The sequence below is a fragment of the Pimephales promelas genome, chromosome 23 (genome assembly GCF_988280905.1).
Source record: "Pimephales promelas chromosome 23, fPimPro1.hap1.1, whole genome shotgun sequence".
Classification (NCBI taxonomy): domain Eukaryota; kingdom Metazoa; phylum Chordata; class Actinopteri; order Cypriniformes; family Leuciscidae; genus Pimephales; species Pimephales promelas.
The window spans coordinates 11,876,062-11,892,446 of record NC_142791.1 but is presented as its reverse complement, the minus strand read 5'-3'; the positions used below and the strand labels follow the sequence as shown (position 1 = coordinate 11,892,446).

The window sequence follows — 16,385 nt, the reverse complement described above, 5'->3', positions numbered from 1 at the left end:
CATAGACACAGCAGTTCATTTCCATTATGACTAACGCAATGGACTAAGAGCAGTGCAAATTAGCTTGGGGTCTCAAACAAGCGGAGACATAATTAGTTGCGGGTAATCTACTAACAACACAAAAATATTGTTTTGGAACATTATTATATTATTATAAACACAAATGGGCAAACAGTGTTCGAATAATGTCTTCTGGCATGCCAAATAAAATAACACAAGTGGAGAAAAATTCTCTGTGGCTCCTCTTCGCAAGTTCGCAGCAACTTTCACAGTCATGTCAAGCGCAAAATGACGTAGCCCTCAATCGGGTCATAGGGTCTATACGACCCCAATCGACTTTTACTTAATAAAATCTCAGTGGAATGAGATTTTGTGACTTTTCATACATTATCTATCTATACACACACACACACACACAAAAACTGGGCTTGATTCGGTTGCTCTGAAGGTATGTAAAAAAAAAAAAAAAAAAAAATGTTTGCACTTCTGGTCTTCGGGGTTTATATGACCCCACATTGAAATGAATGGGAAATGTGAAAGAAAAACCTAAATATATTTTCTTCATGTGTCAAAAAAAAATCTGGCATAAATCTGAAAATGTTTACATAGAAATGAAGGCCTAGTACTAGAGCATAAATGCAATGTATCATAAAAAAAAAAAAATAATAATAAAAATAATATTTCATATGCAAGCTAATGGTGTAGTTGAGGAATTGTGTGGTATATAGATACAAAAGTACTTTATATCTCCAAAAACACAGCATTAATGAATATATGAGAAGTAAACAAAAAAATTATATACTATTTGTATGATTAAAAATTTATATTTTTTGTACAATTACTCAATCAATTGTTGGGGTCATATAGACCCCGAAGCCCAGAAGTGTAAACAGGAAAGACACACTTTTTCAGTCATTTTTCAAAATATCTTGTGTTCCATAAAAAACATGATTAATGGGGTAATTTCTTATCCATTTTGAGATTAAGTTTGAGTACAATAAGTAAAAAAAAAATATTGTTTGCATCTCATTTCCTTTTAATTCTGCACTAATCATTTCCACAAATAGTCTGGCCCTGTGGGATAATAAAAGCACAAAAGCCTGGTTTATCTGAACCGATGAGCCCACTCCCTCTGAGACCCTTGAACGCTCTTAACTCAATCACAACAGATCCTGAATGCCACAATCGCTCCGCGCCATCACTTAAACAAACATACAGCTCGGCACATGTCAGACTGCAATACTGTGTCACTGGCTCTATTGTGTCAGATAGTAAACAGTCTCTTGAGGTTTGGCCTGTGGGCCTCTGTCTGTCTGTGACAGGTGGCTCTTTTGTGTTCCATCACTGGAGTGTTTACTTTACTTTACCTCTCTAAAACTACTAAGTTTGTTCGGCCAGAGTAAGGATTATCCTGATTCTAATTTGTCAATGTGTAACCTATATTAGACAGAACTTGCTGGACTTCAACTTGCTGGCAGAACAGAACACAAAAACAATGTACATTAATTCCAGGAATGTATGTTAAGGAAATAAAGAAGGAAATAAGAGTTTTAATCAGCATCTATCAATAATTCTTTTAGAATTATTATTTGTGCAGTTTTAATTATTACCTCATATTAACTAAGCGAATGGAACATACATGGAAGTGTTTTCGCCCTTCATAAAAATGTGTGATTTAGTGAAGACAAAAAGCAGTAACATTTTATTTTACACATTCTTGTCATGAGGAAATCTCTTTTTAAAAATAAATTTTAAATTGGATTTAAATAAATCCAATACATTAAGTCATATATGATGATGGAGGCCTTAATAATGACACCATCAGATGAATTGTACACCTATCTGTGAAAAAATTGATAGATTTCCTCATTACATAAACCATAACTCGATGAAGGATTTTTCCTTAGTCCACCACTGTTCAGCAGAAACTCTTTGTTGACGTAGCATAACTGCAAAAACTGCACACATACAGTACAAGAATCCCTCATGTGAAGCTGCATACAGCCTGCAAATCCATCCCAAACCTCATACAAGATTCATCAGGATAGTGAAACGGAAATGTCAGCTCTCGATTGTACGCTGCCTTTAACTAATTTATTGGAAAACTCAACTGGAGTCAATAATGAATGATGACGTGGTGCAGTCATGAAGAAACGGTAAACCATCATGTTCCCATGACACTTCAGACAGATGTAGTTAACATTTTTATGAAAGTAGTAGGGGTTTTGTTTGTTCACATAGTAGCAAATAAACTAGATGCATTTATGTCACATTTGGATGTACAGAAATTCTAGAAGTCTAGACCCTTTCCTGCTAATTTGTGTTTTGTATTGAGATATTTTTTTTTCCCAACCATTATTTATTGTAATATCAGGTATTTCAGACAATTTAGCCACATAAAACCAAAACAAACTCATTGTTAGTGAGACAGACCAGAAGTGTTCTTGGCCTGGACTTTATCCTACTCGTCAAAAGTCTGGCTATGTGAGACTAATATGATTTTAAGTTTACAGTTTTACTTACTTGATATGCGCTTCATCTGTAGCTTTTCCCCACCTCACTCTCTCCTACGCTACCTGACATAATGGATAATCAGGAGAAGTGCTGAATCCGTAATTGGCATCTGAATGAAAAGCAGCTCTCTGCTAATCCGCCCAGGTGTGATGCATAATGTTATAGTTTTGTCTCTTGAGATGCTTATTGATTAGTTCCTGTCAACCCCAGTGTCCACCTGGTTAGAGCCAAAGCTTAGATTTAAGTTCTCTGGCAGTTCACTGCTTTTTTTAATTAAAAACATCATCATGATGAGAACAATAATTTTTTTTAATTTTGCTCATTATTTCATTTGCATTGCTGTGCTAGATGTAGTGACCCTAAGGCTATGTTTACACGGAAACGATTCTGAAGAGAAAACGCAAAAGTGGCGTTGCGTTATCCCTTTTTATTCTGCGTTTAGACGAGCGTTTTGTGTGGGAAATCCGCGTGCAAATGGTGATGCAAAAGTGTGTGAAATTCAATGTAGTATGCACTACAGGCGGCTAAGAGTGCAAACTACAACACCAAGTCCACGCGCCTACGTACAACCTTCACTGTCAAGCAGACTTTTGCGTTTTTACCCTTTACATAGGAACGCGGCGGTGGAGCGTTTTTAAGATTTCCACTCTGGAGGGTGATTTCACTTTTTTGCGTTTTTAAGCCTCAAAAACGCCATCGATTAAAATATTTTACGTTTTCACCCGCGAGCGTTCTCGTGTAAACAGGGATATTAAACAGTCACTTGGGATATTTAAACATTTTCTTCATTGACTTTCTGGGCCGTCAAGAGGCAGTCCTTTAGGAGCCAATGTGGTAGTTATACAGCTCTCAAATTTAATCAAAAATATCTTCATTTGTGTTCCGAAGACGAACGAAGGTCTTACGGGGTTGGTACAGCATGGGGGTGAGTAATTAATGACTTAATTTTCATTTTTGGGTGAACTAACCCTTTAAACTACCAGAAAGTCCTTAAATTATTGAGTTTAAACAATGTATCGTGTTTTTTTTTTTTTTTTTTTTTTTTTTTGAAACCCAGCATGCATCTTTTTGTGAAACGTTTTAGTGTTAATGCTAATGTGCTCTGGGCCTGATGTGTCCTTGGTAACAGCTCACCTCATCTGTCAATCAATCATTGCTCTAAAACAAACTTTTCTTAATTTAAATCTCATTACATAGTTTGCAGCATCAATTCTTTTCGCACAGTGTCTGAAATGGTTTTTATTCAGAATTCAGTTTCTCTAAACCTTCCTCTGCTCTGATTGGTCAGATGGCCCAGTCTGTTGTGATTGGTCTACTCTGCTCTGATTGGTCAGACAGTGCAATCTGTTGCAATTGGTCTGCTCAAATATGATTGGTTAGATGACCCAGTCTGTTGTGATTTGTCTTACGCTTACAGCGCGTGTCGGAAACTTAACACCCATTACCGTATTTGACTTTCAGCTATACGATGGCATAAGTTTTACCGTATATAGTAGCCCAAGTCATCATCCTTTAGAAGTGCATGTAAAGTGGATTTGCTTTCGTAGAGCAACAACACAAACCTACTTCAAGGCTTCAGCTACAACTACAGAGTTTGAAGTCAAAAGCCGTTGCTTGCAGGTAGCAAATGGAGACCAGAGGCTTCCATTTATGCAAATTCTTTACAAACCTACATAGGTTTAAGCAGGAAGTAAGACTGGAATTACTGTCGACCGGTTTCAGGCAGTTCAGAATCGGTTCTTTCTTTTGGGGGACAATAACTTCTGCACTTTAATCTTTCAAACTTCGCTGACATTTTAAGTTCACAAACAGCTATATTACACACTACTTGAAAGCTAATGCCTAAAAAAAAAAGTATAATAGGGTAATTTTCGTTTGGATTAACTGAATGCACTACCGAGTTACGCATAAAAAGACAAGGAACATGTATCTAGAAATGAAATGAGGTCATTTATTTATTATTTGATGTGGACTCTTTCTTATCTTTGTGAATGGATTGGATGTTATTTTTGACCCCTGCTGTGTCGAATGGTGTGTATTACATTTTGTTCTTGCGGAGAGGCCTGTTTCTCTTTGTCTCTGTGGAAACCTGTTGAAACAAGGAAACAAATACCGTGAAGCACCAAAGTTTATCAAATCTGTTTTAACAGCTGACGTCCCTTCCACTCTTCTCATGAGCTAGCCCTATTGACATAAAGATATCAAGCTGTGCTTTAATAAAAGTAATAGATACAATACATCATTAGTGCTTTCAACTGACAATAAAATATGATAATAATAACAACAGCATTTAATAGGATTACATTCTTAGATTTTTATTATCTCAATTATTATAAATATGGTAGTCATTTTTTTTATAAATTACGTGTACAAAAATTAAATAAATGGGCATCTTGCAGATTTTGTGAAATATTTAAGAAGTTGTTATGGACTTCACTGTTAAAAACAATGGTCAATAAGACAATCGAACATTATTTGACACTTTTCCAGACAAACTTAACACTTAAGATATAGCACATTGTAAAAAAAATATTTTTATGATTTGTAATCACAACATTTTTTCTTTTGTCAGATCAACTTAAATAATTTATGTGGTTCAGATAACATAGTGTTTGGAGTTTCTGATGATTAAATCAGCCTCCTTCATTGTATTAACTCAATTTTTCCATTCTAATGAACTTAAAATTTTAAGGCAACCAACTAAGTTACTTCATTTAAGTTAAACCAACAATATTTTTTTACAGTGCAGGTGTCATGTAATGAGTCCCAATAATATTGTGTCAGCTCCCTGAATGCTTAGATGTCTATTAGGGTGGGAGGAGAGCAGTGGGCGGCACGGGCACACTGGCACAGTGTATCATCGGGCACGTGTTGGCCGGCCCCCATCGCTGGCAAACAGGAAATGAAGTGTTGGTTATGTCACTAGTAATCCTTCTGCAGTCAACACTAGTGTGTATTTGTGTGTTTGCGTGCATGTTTTTTTTGCATGCGTATGAAGGACCGTCCATGAATTTGACTTGAAAATATTCCGTACATGCATGCTTTACTTGAGTCAATTACATCACACATTTTTTGTAATACATTACGTATGCTATTCATATATACACTTACTCTTCTATGATTATTTTAATTTCAGAATTTTTTGTTATTTAACAATAATAATGGAAGTTTTTCCAAGTCAAATCAAAGTCATGTGGTGCAAGCAACATTGAGAAGAATGCAGAAAAACATACAAAGCAGGAAATGATATCACACTAAAGACTCCTGCAGACCCTCTTAACTGTATCTGAAGGCTGCAATGGTTGTAAGGATGCTTGCTTCACTTTGTGGCACATTATTCTATGTAAGGCAGAAATTCCCAAAGAAATGATGCTAAAGTGATGCTTTTTCAACTCTGTTGAGGATCTGATGTGAGATTATGGAGGTCAGGGCTTTGTCTGTCTCTCATTGGTGTTGGGGGAGGGGAATCACACTAATCTTTACTCTCACTCAGCACTACAGCATTATTGTTCAGGCTTTATTTAGTCACAGTCCTGCCACATGTGCTCTGGGATTCCCAGGCAAACTCGACCAACCAGCATGTGCACATATAGCCTACTAATTATAATTCGTTAATACTGTTACTTTAGTACAATAGTACAATAGTGTTACTGTTATTTTTTGCTTTTGTTTGCAAAATATTCTTGCAGTAATTGCTACAACCGCTAGGTTATTGAAAGAGGTCCTTGTATACTAAATGAATCAAAGGTGTAGAGTTACATTCAACCTATTTGGCATGAAGACATTTGTTTTTCAGAAGAAAATTTAATTTTGGTGATCAAAGATGAGTTTAAGGGATACAATTATTGACTACCGTTGGACTTTAGATCGTGACCATGCACGTTGTACTAATTTGTTCCCTCATGTTAGTTGAATTATGAGCACATATTTATGCGCTCCCTCATTCTAGTCAAGTCGTGGCCATCTTGTACAAAGTAGTATGGCAAGTGCAGAGAAGGATGAGCCGTGCCAGAATCAACAATCTCTGGAAGCTTCATTCTAGGGCTGTCAAACGATTAATCGCAATTAATCGCATCCAAAATGAAAGTTTGTGTTTACATAATATATGTGGGTGCACTGTGTTGTAAAAATAATTAATTAAAAAATTTGTAAAAAAATATTTTTTATATAAATACACACACATGCATTTAGGAAAAAAAATATTATATATAGTATAATAAAGTATTTATATTTATGTATAATATAAATTATATATAAATCTATATATAGTATGTTCATGAAAATATTTCTTAGATATATACAAGCATGTGTGTGTATTTATATATAGACCATTTTGCAAGATGTAAACAACGCTGGTCCAGAAACACTTCCTGTTTCAGTTTTTTTAACACTACATAAAAGCTGGGATAAAATACAGCCAACAGAATAACATGTAAAACTGAATCAAAATGTTAAACGACATCTTTAAGATGTTTTCTTTACATGTGAAATAAATAAAACAGTTACAAACTGAAACAGGAAGTGTTTCTGGACCAGTGTTGTTTACATCTTGCAAAATGGTCTATAAAGAGGTTATTTTCATATTATTAATTTATCTTTTTTTTAGATTCTTAGATGTATTTGTTGCCCTTTTTTACAGTTATATTGTAAATCTAAAATACCTTTTTCAGTTTACAGTATTAGATGTGTGGCTGCATTTTAAGTACTTATTCTTCTAATATAAATATATAAAAACGTATTCTTGTATATAAACATAAATAATGTATTGCTTTGAAATGTATGTCATATAATAAACATACTCTAGTTCACTGTTCATGTTTTATTAAGTGGATAAGTCTGAAGCACACCATAAAATAATTCTATCAATTCATACAGGGCTAGTATGAGATGCACACCGTACTCTGTATCGGCCGATACCCTGAGTCCAGAGAAAAAGGGTATCGGAACATCTCTTATTTTACCTGAGGAGAATTTCATTTTTTACTGTAAGTTTTATATTCATTTATCTGCTTATAGCTAATTTGTTGATGTGTAGCAGTAAACTATCATATACTACACATCATAAACATGGACTATAAGCCTCATGCCTGGACCATGGGTGAGAGAGATCACTCAGATTGGCTGTTTAGTTTAGCGAACAAGCCAAAAAAGCGCAAATGATAAAAGCGAGCAAAAGAAAAAAACGAAAACAGACAGCTGTTTTAATTTTACATCATCTTTCCGGAGCATTCCAATACGCAAATATTTTCATAACAACATTAGCTGCCTGGAATGAAGGAAGTAATCATCATGATTCATATTCAAATTGGAAGCACAGCTTTGTTTACATTTTTACCTCAGCAGGCCTTGAATTTTCTCTTTTTGAATGATGAATGTAGACACTCGATACCTGTGTCGATATAGACCGTTATATTCAGAATACACATGCTAGTTGACAGTCATCGTAGTCTTTGCTTCAAGCGCAAAAGGGCTTTTTGTCCCTGACACAGTCGCCTTGGTGTGTCACAGCCTTAATTTCACTGTGGTCTTAATATACGTATGGTTCCAATTACATTAATTACTTTGCAAACACTAATTATTTTCATAAAAACTGTATATAAACATGCATTCTCTGCTTTATTTCTAGATAAATTCAACGCCTATGTGACGCTGAAAGTGCAAAATGTGAAGAGTACCACCATCACTGTGCGGGGAGACCAGCCATGCTGGGAGCAGGACTTCATGTTGTAAGTTTGTTTATCACAACCTGCCGCTGCCTCTTACCAGACAGCAATCTGTTATTGCTAATGTACTGATAAACTACTATGTGCTAGGGAAATGTCCTATGTAGAGGGTCTGGATTTCTTTCCACTAGTCATTCATCTGTCCCAGCAGTGAGCGAGATCTAACCTGGCACCCACACACACTCTGCTTTTAAAGCTTTTGTTGGCAAACTAATGAGCTTCTCTCAGCCGCCAAGAAAACAACCCCGATAATCAGGCTGTCAGTGTGTCACGTTCCACATCTAGACCCGGTTGGTTCCTTAAAGGTGAAATGTGTAATTTTCTGTGTTAAAATACTTTCTTTCATGATACACATGTTAGAACCTCTCAGTGAACTATTTGTTCTGTAACAGTGACATAAATGGGGTGTATAATATAAAGATATGTAGGATGATTAGATATCATATATGTTACAGATTTGACCTAAATTGCATGCATGTATGTAAAAAAAATGTACTTATGTATTTTCATTGTTACATGGATGCAACAAAATCCAAGCTCTACTGAGTATCAGTGAAAATTGTGTGACAATGTACATGTGGCCTTTGTTTTAGGTGGTTTCGATATTTAATATAAATGTATTTCATTAAAAAAAGTAGCATAGAAACAAAACAAAGTTAAAAGAATGTAGTTTAGATGGCAACTATATTTATTCTGGCTTTATGGCTCTTACTCTGTGAACTTTTTTCTCTGTGCCAAAGACAGGTGGCTTGCTCCAGGAAATGAAATTTGTTTCTGTCTCAGAGATTTCTATCTGTTTATTTAGATTCCCGCCCTGGATGTGTGTCTTTGTTTGCATTGTCACCGGGATGTGGTTGTCTATAGTTTCTCGGCTTATGTGGACTGTGGTTTTACACTTGTAGTGCTTTTCTTCATGTAGTCTTTTCTTGAATTAGCTATTTAAACATTTAGTCCTTGTAACATTACACCTATGTATTGGTATATTTATCACTCTAAATCACTCAATCTAGTTGACACATTTCTTTTGTTTACTTCTTAAAAAATGTTTCTTCCTCGCTTAACTATGAATGAATCACTCGTCCCATAACTACATGCAATATAAAAATGGTTTATAAATTGATTCTTTTCAGTAACCTATAATCAATAGTTTTATATAGAGTAAGTAGTTCACACTAAGCACGATAATGATAAAGATAACTAAATATGCATCCACACCAACGACGATAGCGGTCTCGCACCTGCGCTGCGGTTTCAAAGTAGCGAAATTGGATGGCTGCTGCTACGTTACAAACAAATATCAAAAGAAAACAGGTGCTTTTGGGCACCACGATATCCTTAAAAGTCGAGAGGAGTTGGGAGCGCATCTAAACAGTGAATCTAATCTAGCAAGTCTAGTGTAATATCTAACAGTGGATTTAGCTGACAAAGTCAATGATGGGATAAAAACATCGCCTAGTCAACACCTTTATGTATACAACAACGCCTTTTTTACTGCAACTTCAGCAATGTTGTCAACTAGCGCTGGATAGCCTACCTGAGGTAATTTTGTAACACTATGCTAAACTGCATAATATCTCATTGTGAATACTTCACACCGTTTATTCCCAGGATACGACCGATTACTTTCCATATATCCATCTTTTTTAACGTATCCTTGAAAAGGGGGTTTGACTTGTCAAACATGGAGGATTTTTTTTTGTTGCACCTAGACGATAAACAATGTCATCTGCCATTTTAAAATGCGCGAGACCTTTAAATTAGAATGGATTCTGATTGGTTGTCAGTGTCTTATCGTTGGACAGCTGGAAAAAATCGTTCTGAAAGTGATCCCAATGATATCGCTCCTCATATCTTTATCGTTATAGCTGTGGTGTGAACTCTGTTATTCTTTAAGAGAACGAATTTTAGAATTATATCTTATCGTGCTTGGTGTGAACGGGCCTTTAGAAATAAATAAACAAATAAATAAATAAATAAGAGGTTGACTGATGGTGGATTTTACCGATGATGATAACTAGGTTGGCCCATGCTGGCCAATAACCGATTAATCCGATAATAGGGTTAATCCGTTTTTTTTTTTTTTTTTTTGTTTTTTAATTGAGGCTGAATTAAAAAAAAAAACAGAACATAAAATAGTATAGTTGTAGCAACTTCGGTTGGTTTGTTGTGCAGTGTAGTTTAATCTTTTTTTTTTTGTATAATCAAGTAGAAAAAAACCTTGACGTTTCTACAGAAGTATTTTATCTAGCAAATCACTTTCTAAATGGAAATCTTGAAAGGGATTTTTGCTTGGAGAATCTGACTGTTGTGATTTTAATTCTCAAGCTTGTGAAAACACTGGAAAAGCTCCATATCATCAAATGATGGAATGATTACTGTTGATCATAATAATGACCATCAGGCCTTTGAGAAACATGCATGAAGTTCCTAACATGGATGAATTCTCCAGTTCTCCTCGGTTAAATGCTATGACATATATAGGCCGTTCTGAAATTGCTACCATTTCACATAATTATGAATTAAATTCTGAAAATTTGCCTTGTAACCTGTTGGGCAATTTTGTTTCAGGCCTAATTTATGCAACAGGCTTGTCCACAGAGACAATAATGTACCCTTGCGTCCCTATTGATGACTTCATGCTTTCTTGTCTTAATGGAATTTCAGAAAGCCAGATGTCCTGGTAATTGAACAGAGCCCTTAAATCTAGCCAAGCTTTGTGCGTCTTTGTTCTCGGAGGAGTGTATAAAAGCAGCATCCCAGGTTAATCAAGTAATGTTAGAGCCCTCTGGGACAAACACGGGCCGATGGACGATGAGCAGAGACTGATTATTATATTGATTTCTGATTATGTGTTATGTGCTACATTCTTGCCCGATGTCATGCATTCTTAAAGTTTTTCTGAGAAAGAGTCATTTATCAGTGAATCAATTTGATGATCAAGGAACATTTCTTATTATTATCAATGATGAAACCTGTTGTGCTGCTTAATATTTTTGTGGAAGTTATATATTTTTTAATAACTATTTGATGATTAGAAAGTTTAAAAGGACAATTTATTTGAAATAGAATCTTTCATAACATTTTAAATGACTTTCCTGTTACCTTCGATCAGTTTAAAGTTCGAGTGTTTTTAAAAAAGATTATTTGTCTCGTTAACTATACTCTTTTGTTGGTTACAATAACTTATACATTTTCTTGGTATCTTGAGCTACCTGAGCATTTTCTTTACAAGTTTGAACTATGCTAAGCTAGTAGGCTAAAGTGTTGGTAAACTGAATGCTAACTGAAATATATTTAGCTTCTGTAATATAATGTGATATTTAAATGCACAATATGTCATATTTTGGTTAGTAACTTCTTTGGTTGGTCTGTTGTACAGTCAGTGTAGTTTAAACATGTTTTTTTATATAATGAAGTAGAAAAAACACTGACTGACTTTTCTACAGAAGTATTTGATCTAGCAAATCATTTTCTTGGTACATTTTCTTGGTATCTTGAGCTACCTGAGCGTTTTCTTTACAAGTTTGAACTATGCTAAGCTAGTAGGCTAAAGTGTTGGTAAACTGAATGCTAACTGAAATTTATTTAGCTTCTGTAATATAATGTAATATTTAAATACAGAATATGTAATATTTTTGATAGATTAAAATATCTAAAAACCAATAGAACGATGTTATATTTTTGTTGACTTTGTTGGAAATATTTGTGGTAAGTACACAAAATCCAACAATGTTTGAAAAATCCAGAGAAATCATCAATTTTAACTCAGTCATGTCAATGACGTTTTATGCCGGATGCCCTTCCTGACACAACCCATCACTGAGAGTGCTGAGACACATTCACACTCACACTCACACACTCCTGACAATCCAATCCACCTAACCTGCATGTCATTTGGGGAAACCGGAACAACCGGAGGAAACCCACACTGACGCAGGAAGGGCATGCAGATTTGAATAACCCCTTAAGTCAAATAAGCAATACCAATAGAGTTTCAAAGTATTTGAGTGCACATTAACGCAAGAACAGTTAAACATTTGTCTTGTAGCTGCATTGCCTTACAAAAAAAGCTCCTAGCTGAGCAATATGCAAAACCAATGATTTGTTGCATATATTTCCTTCCAACCAATTCATGGCCATTTAGGTTAAGCTTAAGAAACCTGCACACCTTTGTTTGTTTGCTCACTTTGAGCCTGTTTGACTAGCTTAAATAATTATGATGATGTAACCGCATCACCGATGGCATTACAGCTGTTTATATAGCTCCTTGCTTGTTTGCTTAATCAAAGGGCAAAGTTATTCTATCATTCAGACGTGTCACGAGTTCAGCTGTTCTGTGTTTGAACCTCGGTATGACCCCTTCGGGTTAGTTTTTAGACGTCACGTCTCTCCGGGACTGCGTTTTTAGTGTGCGTGCTGTGTGTGTGGCATCAGCAAGCTCTAGCGGTATCTATAGCAACCTATTAATTAGTAATTACTCAGCCCATCATCGCTTGGCATGTTCTGGAAAATGAACAAGTGCCAAAAAAAAGAGAAATTGCAGATAAGCAAACAAAGGTGTTCTCTGGGGGTCTAGAGCCATTTCATCCTCACCTCACTTAGGAGACAATTGCAAGCCTAAATGAATAATGAATGGATTTCCAAATGTTCCTCTTTAGTTGCGGCGCGCATGTGTGCTTTGGTCTTTATTTATAACAAGCAGAGCGGCATGATAAAAGCCGTGTTTGTGTCATTCAGTGGTAAAAAGCCTTGCTGCCTGTTGGCAGATGGCGTGAAGCCGCTGTTATTGGAGCACGATTCTACCGGTGCAAGCATTATTTTATTTTTCTCACTGTATGTGATTATGCAGATCAGACTTCAGCATTTGTATAGCAATTTGAACAAATTCATGAGCCCTGAGCAAAAAAACCCCACACGTGATCTATAAACAATGCGTTAAATATCAATTTACACGATTGCATATTTGCAGTGTTTCTGTAAATTTCTCAAACACACTCTTCATTGTTGAAATTGTTGTTGTTGTGAATTTGTTCAAGAGGTGTGATATTTATTTTCCAAGTGATGAGGTTTTCACCAGCTATATGATGTAGTGGTTATGGAAAAAAACTCTTTTTTTTTTACATTAAATCCCATATTGAAATCGCAATTGAAGCCATACGAACTGCTTAGTAACTTTGAGCAACTTTAATGCCCAGTACACATTGTTCGATTTGTCCCAGACGAAAGACGACCAATCGTGGTGATTTCTGTGGTCGTGGCTCCTATACAGTGGTCCTACGCCGTACAGTGAGAGAGGTTCAAAGACGGCTTGTCTTGCAACCAAAAAAATGTCTAATGACTAGCCAATAAAAATGCATCATGAAATGGCGTATTGATCATGGCGCTAAAACTTAAACTGCTTGCCAAGTTGGCCTCTTTTCCCAAGCTATGACTGCGTCCATTATTCTTCTCTTTCTCTTCCTCCTCTTTTTTTTCAGTGCACATAAAAACCACAATTGTCAAAAGTGCGATTCATCTTGTACCACCAGCACATGCTGATGATGTTTTATTCTTCTATATTAGCCTACGATTCAATAGGTGACATCATCGTACAGTCTACATACCAAAGTCGTACTGAAGTTTATTAGATCCATGTCCTAAAGTGTGATTTGTAATGATCTTCTAGGATTGCTGAAATCACACAGTCTGTAGCTGGTATTAGGCTTGGTATTTTCTAGGAGTTTTTTTTTTTGTTGTTGTTTTTACTGCATGCATCTTTTAATCTTTTTGTTTGGAAAATCTTACACTACAGCTGGGATTTTATTAAAGACGATGAAGATGAAGCTAATTAGATCTGCTTTGGCTGCTTTTGTCATGTTGGTGTTGTGAAGTGCCCCACAGACTGTTAAAATATGGAGATCAGGCACTCAATACACTGGAGTGCAGGTGCAAGTTTATGTAAGGTCATTTATTAACACATCTGATGCTCCGTTTGTCTTCATATATATATATATATATATATATATATATATATATATATATATATATATATATATATTCTTATTGAAAGAGGACTGCCTGCAGTGCATTTATTTGATGGAATACAGTAGAAAATGAATACTGTGAAATATTATTTCAATTTTAAATACCTGTTTTTAGTTTGTTTTTTGTTTTTCATTTAATATATTTTAAATGTAATTTGTTTGTGTTATGCAAAGCTGAATTTTCAGCATCATTACTCCAGTCTTCAGTGTCACATGATCCTTCAGAAATCAGTCTAATATGATGATTTGCTGCTTTAAAAAAAAACATGAAACATGTTGAAAACTGTTTTTGTGGAAACCTTGATTCTTTTTTCGGGGCTCTGATGAATAGAAAGTTCAAAACGGCATTTGTTTGAAATGGAGATATTTTGTAACATTATAAATGTTTTTAGTATCACTTTTTGTTCATTTCCATGTATGCATTTGTAATTCAATGCATCCTTGCCAAATAAATGTATCAATTTTTATAAAACAAAACAATACAAAAATCTTCCGGACCCCATAAGTTCCTGAAAAGTAAGAAAAATTAAACGTAAATAACAGTTACAAAACTGCTGACAAAATCCAACAACAACTGATTTTTCACTATTGAAGTATCTTTCTGTTCTGTGTGTGTCCTTCAGTGAGATCAGCCGACTGGACTTGGGCCTCATCGTAGAGGTGTGGAACAAAGGTCTCATCTGGGACACCATGTTAGGAACAGCCTGGATCCCGCTCAAAAGCATCTGCCATTCAGAGGAGGTGAGGAAGTCCTTCATCTCACAAAATCATTCCATGTTAAAATACATTTCTAATGGGAAGTTTTTAGTTGTAATTTTAGTGAACTTGCTCTTCAATTCAGTCGGTCCTGCAGATTCCTCTTTTATGCTGCTTAACGTAATGAATAACCTTTCCTCTGAACAGGAGGGCCCTGGCGAGTGGATATTTCTGGACTCTGAAGTTCTGATGAAGGCAGATGAGATATATGGGACTAAAAACCCAACGCCACATCGAGTCCTGCTGGACACTCGCTTCGAACTGCCCTTCGGTGAGATTCACTCTTTCAAAATATTTTTTGTTGCTTAAAAAAACAAAATGTATCATCTGTTATTAACATAGTGTAGGCTAAACCTACCCTTATTGATTTTTATTTTTAAATGGATTTTATGTTGCTTAATGTTTTCACATGCAACATGTTTCACATTTTTATGTATTTTAATTTTCTGTGCATAATTTATTTTGTTAAACTACATAAATGCCATTATCTGTACCGTATCCCAACTGTTACAATGAAACATCAATTGAGCAATATAACATGCTTTTTATTCAGTATATAAGCAATTTTTTAGCTTTATACGTTAAAGGCACTGTTCATACCGTGAGAAATTTACATTCTCAGGAAAATAACCGCTTATCGATAAGGTCGACTAAGGTAAACTAAACTAACAATTAATGAATTAATTGATAATTTGCATCCCTATTTCCACAGTAAGTGTTTGGAAACACTGCATAAGATCAATCCCGTCTGCCTTTCTGATGCTTTTACTTTCTATTCTTTATTTTTAAATAAATCAATTATCAAATTGTCTCTCCAAAACAGCTGCTTTATCCAAGTATACACGGTTGTAATCTGGGTAACACTTTTATAAATTGGAAAAAAAAGAATGATAAAAAGTAAAAGCAAACAAACATAAAACAGTTTTTTTAGGCTAATGCCACAGTTTCCTGAGAACTCATGCAGCGGAGAGATAAATGAAGGCTTGAGGAGGCTGGTTGAATGATCACTTTGATTTGCTCCTCTTTGTGTAAGACTTCACACACAATATTTACATGTTTGCCAGCTGTGTCTTCATTGTGAGTGGAGCTATGGGCTTTAAATAAAGTGTGTGGTGGTGCAGGTTTTTGGGATGGGAAAGGTCGAACCTTCGTAAGCGCTGCGTTTGGCCTGGTTACCTGCCATTGATCCCATTCATAAGCCTGACTGTTTTATCCGAGCACTTTGAAGCTACTCTCCTCGTGTTCAGCATCCCATGTGCCTTCAAAGGACGCGGAGCGCAGTATCTGAGGCTTTGTTCACATTGCACCCAATACCAATTTGTTTTTAAATCAGGACTGACAGTCCGCATCGTTCCCCATCGAAAAAGTG

The 16,385-nt window shown here is 35.6% G+C and overlaps 1 protein-coding gene across 3 annotated transcripts in view; it reads left to right on the top strand.

The window, feature by feature from the left end:
• Positions 1 to 16,385, top strand: part of unc13bb (unc-13 homolog Bb (C. elegans)) — an 85,220-nt gene that overhangs the window by 12,097 nt on the left and 56,738 nt on the right. For all 3 annotated transcript variants that reach the window (XM_039677236.2, XM_089126115.1, XM_089126114.1), the window contains exons 3-5: positions 8,141 to 8,240; positions 14,884 to 15,001; positions 15,164 to 15,287. In XM_039677236.2, the coding sequence (XP_039533170.2) occupies positions 8,141 to 8,240; positions 14,884 to 15,001; positions 15,164 to 15,287 (342 nt within the window). The remainder of the gene's footprint in view (positions 1 to 8,140; positions 8,241 to 14,883; positions 15,002 to 15,163; positions 15,288 to 16,385) is intronic.